The 11,806-nt window shown below is 41.5% G+C and overlaps 1 protein-coding gene across 1 annotated transcript; it reads right to left on the bottom strand.

Annotated features, from left to right (window-relative positions):
* Positions 1-1,167: 1,167 nt before the first annotated feature.
* LOC135543041 (helix-loop-helix protein 2-like) lies at positions 1,168-2,501 on the bottom strand. Its single transcript, XM_064970143.1, has 2 exons — positions 2,329-2,501; positions 1,168-1,579 (listed from the first exon to the last, which is right to left on the bottom strand). Exon 2 carries the CDS (start codon positions 1,549-1,551, stop codon positions 1,168-1,170), a length of 384 nt encoding a protein of 127 aa, XP_064826215.1. The 5' UTR covers positions 1,552-1,579; positions 2,329-2,501.
* Between the last annotated feature and the right edge of the window lie 9,305 nt (positions 2,502-11,806).

Here is an 11,806-nt window from a genome sequence, read left to right as displayed (position 1 = left end):
ATATAAAAAATGCGTTCATTAAAAATCAGCTGTCACAATAACTCTACTACAAAATATCTGCATAAAGCAACAAGTACACAACCCTGAAGAGACAAAAAATCTTTGGATATAAGATATGTTTTTCTTCGCTATAAAATTACTTATTATGTTTTTTGAGATACAAAGCAGAGCCAGATATATAAATAAACACCTCTAGCTTTTAAGGAAATAAAAACATTTAATAGAAATCAGAATATTTTGAAATGATTTTTGGTCACAGCAAAAGAGGTTTGCCTCTGAATTGTAAAGTGATATCAACACAAACGATGTCATTCAATTAGATTTTTGCTTTTTATATCCGGTTAGTCGAATTCAAATTGTGTGGATGTTTTTCTTTAGTAGGCTAATTCGTTTTCAGTGTATTGTTCAGTTTTGATTAACTTCCTTCCCCTTTACACTTAAGGGAACTAAACGAAGTTTGACGTTTTATGAGTTTACTTAACCCAACATGATTAAGTGCTTATCGTTGCCTGATAGACAATAGACATGACATGAATAAAAGTATATTACACTTAACGTACTAATTCAATAACAAAAACAACGTATAATACAAAAACAGAAAGTGCCATTTGAAGAGCAACAACATCATTTTCGAAGTTCATCATCACAGCCTAAAATATACATGTATACAATGATACAAACAATGAACATTTATATAAATTACGTTAGTCTATTATAAACATAAATAAATAAGAGAACCTTCAATATTAACACATTTAAATAAATAATTCCATTAACTTAAATAACAATGATGAAGGTCACAATTGTACGCGTCATAAGTGGCACTAATGCATTAATGCATTTGAACTTGTTCTCCTTTATGGAAACATCAACTATGCTATGTCTATAAAGCAGCTATATCATTCCGTTTACATCCATTCTTTCGTTCATCTGGGTTAACCAGCCTTACCAAAACGCAATACCAAACAGGCATTTTCTTCAAAAGCATGGATAAGTAGGCTGTAGGCTGCAGACTCCCCCCCCTTCCTCCCCTCTCTTTTTTTGTACTTTCTGGCAACTTTCATGTATCCCCGATTTCATAAGTGACATGTCACCCATATTTCTTTCTGGTCCCTCCATTCTCCTTGTCCAATTCTCCCATTTGAAAATGTAACTCACTAATTTCAACTAGACATCCAGAACGTGATTGAGATAGGAGATATAGCATATTGCAAGTCTGAGGATCTCGATCTTGGAGAGTTTCTTGTCAGGGGGAAGGGTTGGCAGCAACTTTCTCAGTTCAGCGAAGGCCACATTGAACGCTTCCACGCGGATCCTCTCGCGCGTGGCGTGGGCCGAGCGGTACTTGGCCGTCGCACGTCTCCTCCGTCTCTTCTCCTCCCTGCTGAGGGTCGGTTGGGCCAGCGACCTCGTCTTCCCCTCCCCCTCCATCGGTTCGTCGGACAGGCACCCGACCTTGAGATCGTTGAGCACCGACTCTGCGTCGGATTGTCCCCATCCGAGGTCGGAATCAGCTTGGTCGGGACTCAGCATCATTTTCAGTCTTTTCATATGTTTTTCCGTTCGTATCCAAAAAGAGCTGGAGAGAGAGATATTATTGATTTATTTAGTATAATGTGGTGAACGCAATAATACTTTTTCGTTCAATATTATGATTGGGAGTAGTTTTTGCATAGGTGTCTTGTTATGACCTGTCACAGGGGGTAGATGATAGGCAGACCATAATCATAAAATAGATAATTTGAGATCAAGTGCCAAAGACTTAGAAATGTGATAGTCTTAATGGAAATTGCAAAAGCAACAGACAGTGATGGGAACACTGTAAATTGTAATAGGTTTTTGTACTTCTATTTTTTCCTATGCATAATTGATTATACAATGATTTTTGTTATAGAGCATTAAATATTAAATATAGGCCATTTTCTTTTCACTTATGTGTCAGTTCTTATGATTTGTTTTGCAGCAAACATAGCATTTTTCAGAATATTAAAGCAAATTGTGGTAAATATTGAGAGAAACCATGCTATTCAAATGAACATATTCCATATTCCATGTCGTCCATCTGTCACATTGAGATGAACACATCTGCTTGGCTCGAGCAGTATGACTTGACAGGATGGAACAACATTGAAAGAAGGATACAATTGTTGACATCTGCTGGACATTGAATTGGGCCACACAAAATGTTGTTGTATCAACAATGCAATGGATAAATACGAGCTGTGTACTTTGTTGTAAATATGTAATACAGGCCTAATAAAGAAACGGTCAGTACCTCATATACATTTTTTCTTTTTTCTTAGGCCTACTCGTTAATTGGACACTTACCTTGACAAACAGTTGAGAGACACAACTGTCTGATGATTCCTGATAGCTGTTGGAGTAAACTCCAACTCCAAATTAACTCTGTGCTTCCCTTTGTTTTTTTTCACAAACCATCTTATTTAGTCCAATTCATGACAGGAATTATAGCCTACTGTTGACAGCCTTATGCAATTAATTGCTTTTTACTTGTTGAGATTTTGAACAGTCGAATCAAACATAAAATGTTGTTTTATCTCAGAACCATCTAATTTCAAGTTGTGGTATATCACTTCGTTGGGAAGATGATAGTATAGTTGATAGTATAGTTAACGATTATGTGGTAAATATTTCTGAAGAGAAAAATCTTGTGCCTTGTGAACACCCAGCTGGAAACAATAGATTGTTGTGGCGATAAGATCTCGCTAAAAGTGCAGATATTTGTCCGTTCTTCTTGATGGAGATGACCGTGATAAGAAAGGCCCTCGTGCACCGTGTGCCAACAGTCAGTGCATTGAAAAGCCGAAAGATAATCCCGTCCTTTCCACTTCTGTGTTTTCCGAACGTTCTCGGGTCCAGCACGCGGCTTATATGAGAGATAAGATCCAAACGATCCCAACTAATAAAGGCTTACTTGAGAAACGGAGGGATGGAATATATTTGAGGAATGGTATTGTCTAACACCGCCCACTCCCTCTCACCTCCCTCTCTCTACTCACGCCCCTCAGCCCTCCAGTAGTCCCTCTGGGGATAGTGGGCAAAGATGAACCAGAGATGAGTACGATAATGGATAATAAGGACTTTAAACATTTAGATTTTTTTTCTCTAGATTAATTAAAATCCTGAACTATACAATAAAAAATAAACATCTGCCTATTTTTAATTAAATGAATATATAAGCAAATCAACGAAAAAAAAAGCTATTTTATTGAAACAACCAGTAAGGTTGGTTCACATTATAAAAGGTGATTTATTAGGCCAGTTAGTTCACTTCGAGACTGAAACAACTTATTAGGCTATTAGGCCTTAAATAATTATAATACATTGAGGTTGAAACATGCTAAGAAAACGTGACGTTCAGAGCAAGAGATTTTTCATTAGAAGTCTAACATGAATTCATAAAATCAAATTTTGCTATTTGGTCCATATTTCCAACTCGGTTTTTATTTCGACAACTATAGTCTGATTTCTGACCATTAGACTGTTCTACTATGAAAGACAGGGCCACCTCTATTCCAATCATAGACATAGAACCCAGATTCTAACATCGCCCCTCTGGTGTCGGCAGATGGAACGGTCTACAGTTTCCCTTCAACATCAGACAGAGGCATAGAGACATACTAGATCTACAGCGGATCCTGCTCTCTTTCTTTTCTTTTTTGGTTTTGGTTAAATGTATTTTGACATGATTATTATAGAAAAGAAAGCTATCAATAGTCAAACACAGTTGTCAAACAATCAATGTTATAAGAGGATGACTGCCTGCCAGAATAAAACCCACTGATGACCACCTACAAAATCAACACAAGTGAAGTCCCACCATAGAAGGGATCAATACACTGTCACAGTGAAGACGACCTCACATCATCTCTTGTGTCAACAGGATCAGAAGGATGGAAGAGCTGATACAACAGATAACAGTTATCAGTGAGTGGGCATCATACAGGATGGAGGAGCTGATACAACAGATAACAGTTATCAGTGAGTGGGCATCATACAGGATGGAGGAGCTGATACAACAGATAACAGTTATCAGTGAGTGGGCATCATACAGGATGGAGGAGCTGATACAACAGATAACAGTTATCAGTGAGTGGGCATCATGCAGGATGGAGGAGCTGATACAACAGATAACAGTTATCAGTGAGTGGACATCATGCAGGATGGAGGAGCTGATACAACAGATAACAGTTATCAGTGAGTGGACATCATGCAGGATGGAGGAGCTGATACAACAGATAACAGTTATCAGTGAGTGGACATCATGCAGGATGGAGGAGCTGATACAACAGATAACAGTTATCAGTGAGTGGACATCATGCAGGATGGAGGAGCTGATACAACAGATAACAGTTATCAGTGAGTGGACATCGTACAGAACATAAATCCTGTCTCACACTCCTCCTCATCTTCTCTTTTCTTCTCTTCTCCTCCTCCCCTCTCCTACTCTCCTCCCCTCTCCTCCTCTCCTCTGCTCCTCTCATCTCCTCCTCCCCTCTCCTACTCTCCTCCTTTCCTCTCCTCCTCTCCTCTCCTCTGCTCCTCTCTTCTACTCCTCTCCTCCAGTGGTACCACCAGGACTGGGTCAGGAGGCCAGGGGTCCTGAAGAGAGCCGGTGACCAGAGAGTGTTGTGACTGACTGCGCCTAACGAGGTGATTAAAAGGATGAGGGGACCACGGCTGACTCGCTGTGGCCCGGAGCCACACACGCACACACGCACGCACACACGCACGCACGCACGCACGCACGCACACACACACACACACACACACACACACACACACACACACACACACACACACACACACACACACACACACACACACACACACACACACACACACACACACACGGGCATTGGCTACAGTGCAAGGAGGAATAGATCTATGTTAACAGGGCCGGTATAGTGTGTGTCTGCTCACGTGTGTGTGTGACTGTGTGTGTGTGTGTGGAGGGGATGATAGACAGGAGATGTGACACAGAGAGAGTGGCAGCGGGGGGGTATGTATGGCGAGGGGTCGGGGGGCTATAGGAGACATGTCAGGGGGTAGGGGACAGAGGCAGTCTGACAGCGGCAGTGCAGTGAGCCGCTGTAATTGCTCCAAAGACCAGCGTGGCGGTCTGTGGTCCCCGGACCCCTTGGACCCCCTAGGCCCCTGTCCAAGCCACAGATACAGGCTGCCCCAAGGATGTGGCAATTAATGCACAGATTATGTACTGACTTGGGAAGATGACTGGTTTATCCTAAAAATAATCTTCAGCGATGTATACTTCATCTATTAGAACATTACAGAAAGAAAGGGAATATACTGTAATGTAGAAAGGTGATGTCTGTTGTACACAATACTGTACATTACCATTGGAACGTCCTGTGACGATAGAAATTTACCCTCTTGAATAAGCCCCATTTTCAGCCCTCTCTCAATCTCTTCTGACACCCATTCTCCTGTCCAAACCTGTCGGAAGACACACAAACCTCTTACAGTATTACTTTGAAGCAGTAGTTTTACACACACACACACACACACACACACACACACACACACACACACACACACACACACACACACACACACACACACACACACACACACACACACACACACACACACACACACACACACACGCACAGACCCTTCCCGGCGATGTTCCTGGGCCCAGTGAGACGGAGCGAGCGGTGAAATGGGAGGGATTAGTCACTTTGTCAGGAGGTTTATGGGGTTGTGTTGTCTCAGGAGATGTGGTGCCACAGGGGGCTGTTTGGGAGGACACTCTCTGCAGATAGAGACAGAGGACATTGTGACCAACCCTCAGCTCAGTCCAGTCTGTCTTGGCCAGTTGGCCATCAGTCAGTGTGTCACTCAACTTCAAGACCTGTCTAGACAGAAGCTGTTTAGTGTTTAGATTGATGTCAACTTTCTGTTATTTTGTTGACTGTCACATGTTAAAGGTCAAATCTTATGTTTTTTTTCAGTAGTCCACTGTTGATACAGTCCCTAAATGTTTTTTTTCAGTAGTCCACTGTTGATACAGTCCCTAAATGTTTTTCAGTAGTCCACTGTTGATACAGTCCCTAAATGTTTTTCAGTAGTCCACTGTTGATACAGTCCCTAAATGTTTTTCAGTAGTCCACTGTTGATACAGTCCCTAAATGTTTTTCAGTAGTCCACTGTTGATACAGTCCCTAAATGTTTTTCAGTAAAGTCCACTGTTGATACAGTCCCTAAATGTTTTTCAGTAGTCCACTGTTGATACAGTCCCTAAATGTTTTTCAGTAGTCCACTGTTGATACAGTCCCTAAATGTTTTTCAGTAGTCCACTGTTGATACAGTCCCTAAATGTTTACAGTCAGTAGTCCACTGTTGATACAGTCCCTAAATGTGTTTCAGTAGTCCACTGTTGATACAGTCCCTAAATGTTTTTCAGTAGTCCACTGTCCACTGTTGATACAGTCCCTAAATGTTTTTCAGTAGTCCACTGTTGATACAGTCCCTAAATGTTTTTCAGTAGTCCACTGTTGATACAGTCCCTAAATGTTTTTCAGTAGTCCACTGTTGATACAGTCCCTAAATGTTTTTCAGTAGTCCACTGTTGATACAGTCCCTAAATGTTTTTCAGTAGTCCACTGTTGATACAGTCCTAAATGTTTTTCTAAATGTTTTTCCCTAAATGTTTTCAGTAGTCCACTGTTGATACAGTCCCTAAATGTTTTTCAGTAGTCCACTGTTGATACAGTCCCTAAATGTTTTTCAGTAGTCCACTGTTGATACAGTCCCTAAATGTTTTTCAGTAGTCCACTGTTGATACAGTCCCTAAATGTTTTTCAGTAGTCCACTGTTGATACAGTCCCTAAATGTTTTTCACTGTTGATAGTCCCTAAATGTTTTTCAGTAGTCCACTGTTGATACAGTCCCTAAATGTTTTTCAGTAGTCCACTGTTGATACAGTCCCTAAATGTTTTTCAGTAGTCCACTGTTGATACAGTCCCTAAATGTTTTTCAGTAGTCCACTGTTGATACAGTCCCTAAATGTTTTCCAGTAGTCCACTGTTGATACAGTCCCTAAATGTTTTTCAGTAGTCCACTGTTGATACAGTCCCTAAATGTTTTTCAGTAGTCCACTGTTGATACAGTCCCTAAATGTTTTTCAGTAGTCCACTGTTGATACAGTCCCTAAATGTTTTTCAGTAGTCCACTGTTGATACAGTCCCTAAATGTTTTTCAGTAGTCCACTGTTGATACAGTCCCTAAATGTTTTTCAGTAGTCCACTGTTGATACAGTCCCTAAATGTTTTTCAGTAGTCCACTGTTGATACAGTCCCTAAATGTTTTTCAGTAGTCCACTGTTGATACAGTCCCTAAATGTTTTTCAGTAGTCCACTGTTGATACAGTCCCTAAATGTTTTTCAGTAGTCCACTGTTGATACAGTCCCTAAATGTTTTTCAGTAGTCCACTGTTGATACAGTCCCTAAATGTCCCTAAATTTTTCAGTAGTCCACTGTTGATACAGTTAAATGTCCTAAATTTTTCAGTAGTCCACTGTTGATACAGTCCCTAAATGTTTTTCAGTAGTCCACTGTTGATACAGTCCCTAAATGTTTTTCAGTAGTCCACTGTTGATACAGTCCCTAAATGTTTTTCAGTAGTCCACTGTTGATACAGTCCCTAAATGTTTGTCATTAGTCCACTGTTGATACAGTCCCTAAATGTTTTTCAGTAGTCCACTGTTGATACAGTCCCTAAATGTTTTTCAGTAGTCCACTGTTGATACAGTCCCTAAATGTTTTTCAGTAGTCCACTGTTGATACGGTCCCTAAATGTTTGTCATTAGTCCACTGTTGATACAGTCCCTAAATGTTTTGCATGTCAGCAGTCAAGTTATCAAGATATTGGACTTTGAAGAATCAAAGCGTCGCCGGCCACTCGGCCACGGTGATGCAAAATGCAAAACATACCAAAATATCATTTTTGAGTGGATTTTCCCTTTAATACAAGTCGGCAAAACTATCCTCTAATCACAACATTTTTGTGTTGCTCCCAACAAGGACCTCCAAGGTGGATTGAAAAGAGAAGGTATAGTTGCCATCATTTCCAGGGGAATAACTCAACGGCACTACATTTACATCTACCCACACAAACACCAAAGTACACACGTCAGATGGGAACGGAGGGAACCGTTGGCACAGTGAGCCCATTAAGGAGCTGTCCTTGTGTTGCTGTGTGTCATGCTCTTGGTGCTGTGTAGCGTCGGCAGGGTGGACTCTGGCTGTGGGGAAGTCAGTTGGGGGGGGGGGGGTGAACTGTGTTGAACAGGAGGTGTGGGAGCCGGAGCCAGGGCTCCCATGTGAGAATGTGGCCATCGCCATGGCAGACCTCTGCACCATCTGGTGTTCCCAGCAGGACGCCGGCGCGCCGTACAGAGGCATGAAGACACATATGGACACAAAGGTCTTCTCATGGATACACACACATATACACACATATACACACATATACACACATATACACACATACAGTGTCTTCAGAAAGTATTCACACCCCTTTACATTTTGTTGTGTTACAGCCTGAATTGAAAATAGGATGAGATTTTGTTCCACTGATCTACTACACACAATACCCCATAATATCAAAGTGGTATTTTTGTGGAACATTTTTTGAATTAATAAAACATATAAAGCTGAAATGTTTTTGAGTCAATAAGCATTCAACTCCTTTGTTAAGGCAAGCTTAGTTATGTTCAGGAGTTAATCATTTGCTTTACAAATCGCATAATAAGTTGCATGGACTTATTCCATGTTCAATGATAGTGTTTAACATGATTTTTGAATGACTAACTCACCTCTTTATCCCACACATACAATTATCTGTAAGGTCCCTCAATCGAGTAGTGAACTTCTAGCACATATTCAACCTCAAAGACCAGGGAGATTTTTTCAATGCCTTGCAAAGAAGAGCACTGATTGGTAGATGTGTAAAAAAAAAAGCAGACACTGAATAGGTCTTTGAGCATGGTGAAGTTATTAATTAGGCTATGGATGGTGTATCAATACACCCAGTCACTGCAAAGATACAGGCGTCCTTACTAACTCAGTTACCGAAGAGGAAGGAAACTGCCCAGGGATTTCACCATCAGGCCAATGGGGATTTTAAAATAGTTACAGAGTTAGATGGTTGTGATATGGGAAAACTGAGGATGGATCAACAACATTGTAGTTACTCCACAATACTAATCTAAATGACAGAGTGAAAAGAAGGAAACCTGTACAGAATAAAAAATATTCCAAGGCTTCCATCCTTTACAACAAGGTACCTAATTAATACTGCAAAAATAATTGGCAAAGCAATTCACTTCTTGCAAAAACTATTCATATTTTCAATGCTTGTCATTGGCAGGGACTAGGTCGTTTAAAAAAATGAAAATAAACGGAATACAGCTGTAAGCACAGGCTAAATCCTAGAGGAAAACCTTTTTCAGTCTGCTTTCCAACAGACACTGGGAGACTAATTAACCTTTCAGCAGGACAATAACCTAAAACACAAGGCCAAATATACACTGGAGTTGCTTACCGGGATGACATTGAATGCTCCTGAGTGGTCAAGTTACAGTTTAGACTTAAATCGTCTTGAAAATCTATGGCAAGACCTAAAAATGGCTGTCTAGCAATGACCAACAATCAAATTGTCATAGTTAGATTTTTTATCATGAGCTAATACTGTACATCCAGGTGTACAAAGCTCTTAGATACTTACCCAGCTGTAATAGCCACAAAAGGTGCTTCTACAAGGTGTTGACTCAGGGGTATGGATACTTGTGAAAATGAGATATTTCTGTATTTCATTATCTATACAAGATTTCTTAAAACATGTTTTCACTTTGTCATTATGGCGTATTGTGTGTAGATGGGTGAGACAAATATAGATTGAATCCATTTTGAATTCAGGCTGTAACACAACAAAATGTAAAATAATTCAAGGGGTATGAATACTTTCTGAAGGCACTGTATACACAGATACGTACACAGGGGAAATATGGAGATTGAAGTTTTATTAGAGAATTAAAGACCGACAAGGAAAAGACTGAGTGTTTTTATGTTGAATATGTGTATATAACCTGTTGGATAAACTAAAGAGAAGAGATTAGTTATTTTCAGCTTTCGTAACTAGGCATGATGACATAAGAGTAGAGACTGGAAAAAGCCCCATTAGTCACCAAATGGCCCAGCATGGTTCCCCACTTACAATTTTCAATGCTTCTTGTCAGATTTCTCAGAAAGCCGTAGCCCGTGTTAACATTCTCTTCTCCTGTCCTCTTCTTATCTAGTCTCCTCATTCTCCATTTTGCCCCTCTCTCTCTCTCTCTCTCTCTCTCTCTCTCGCTCTCTCTCTCTCTCTCTCTCTCTCGCTCTCTCTCTCGCTCTCTCTCTCGCTCTCTCTCTCTCTCTCTCTCTCTCTCTCTCTCTCTCTCTCTCTCTCTCTCTCTCGCTCTTTAACTCTTTCTTTGGTTCTCTTTGTATAATTCCTCTCTCCTTTTTCCACCTCGCTCCTCTACATCTGCAGTAGACACTTATGTACTCCCTCCATCTCCGTCCATCCTTTCCTCCCATCTTCCCAACTTTCACTCCTCCAATGTGCCTTCTTCTTTTCCATTCTATCCTTCCATCTCCATCCCTCGTTCTTGGCCTGTCATCTCTTGTGGTTGTCGCCACACAGCACCCAGGCCTTCCCATGTGCTCCTCTCTAAACCTTCCCCTTCCAAGTCCCTCCTGTACTCCTCTCTAAACCTTCCCCTTCCAAGTCCCTCCTGTGCTTTTCTCTAAACCTTCCCCTTCCAAGTCCCTCCTGTGCTCCTCTCTAAACCTTCCCCTTCCAAGTCCCTCTTGTGCTACTCTCTAAACCGTCCCCTTCCAAGTCCCTCCCCTGCTCCTCTCTAAACCGTCCCCCTCCAAGCCCCTCCAAGCCCATCCAAGCCCCTCCAGCTGGCTGATGAGTTCATTAGGCTCTGAGTCCTGCCAAGGTGCACAGTGCTTTTGGCACAACCAGGAAGATTGCAGGGCCCCAAGTGACCCCTGGGCATCCATGATGGTCATTGGAGACCAGACAGAATGTACCACATGGTGATATTCGGGGTGTGTAGATGAAGTTCATTTTTGGAAGAAGACCATGATTCTCTACATTAGCAATCAGTTTTCTCTGTTTTTGCTGAAACTTCTTGAGTGTCACAGTCAAAGATGTGTCCAGATCTGAGCGTTCCTTGAACTGGTCCACATAAATGATCTGGGAAACAGATTTCTAATAATCCCCACAGGTCACAGTGACATCTGGCCCAACACTTGAGTGCCAGCTCAATTAATTCAAAAATACAAAACAAAAAGTGCCTTGGGCAAAATCCGGGGGCATACAGGCCGCTGTGTGTGTGTGTGTGTGTGTGTGTGTGTGTGTGTGTGTGTGTGTGTGTGTGTGTGTGTGTGTGTGTGTGTGTGTGTGTGTGTGTGTTGAATGGCGAGCCCAATAATAAGCGACACTGAGCTAATCAACCGCCAAGCGGGAATGACCATAAATATAACAACGTGGTGTGAAAACCATTAGCCATTACAGTGTCATGGTTACAATGGCCTCACTCCCTCTATCCTGCTCTCTCTCTCTCCCTCTCTCCCTCTTTCCCTCTCTCCCTCTCCTATTTCTCTTTCCTTTCTCTCTTCCTTTCTCTTGCACTCTGCCTCTCCTTCCCTCTCCTCTCTCTCTTTCTCCTCTCTCTCCTTTTCCAGTTCTCACCTTTCTTCGTTC

Source organism: Oncorhynchus masou, chromosome 7, assembly GCF_036934945.1.
Source record: "Oncorhynchus masou masou isolate Uvic2021 chromosome 7, UVic_Omas_1.1, whole genome shotgun sequence".
In the NCBI taxonomy this organism is placed as follows: Eukaryota; Metazoa; Chordata; class Actinopteri; order Salmoniformes; family Salmonidae; genus Oncorhynchus; species Oncorhynchus masou.
Note: the sequence above shows the minus strand (reverse complement) of the source record. Positions and strands in the feature narration are given on the sequence as shown.

What these genes read in the sequence shown, in the direction of transcription:
- LOC135543041 (XM_064970143.1), bottom strand. Translation starts at nt 1,551, where the DNA reads ATGAAAAGACTGAAAATGATGCTGAGTCCCGACCAAGCTGATTCCGAC.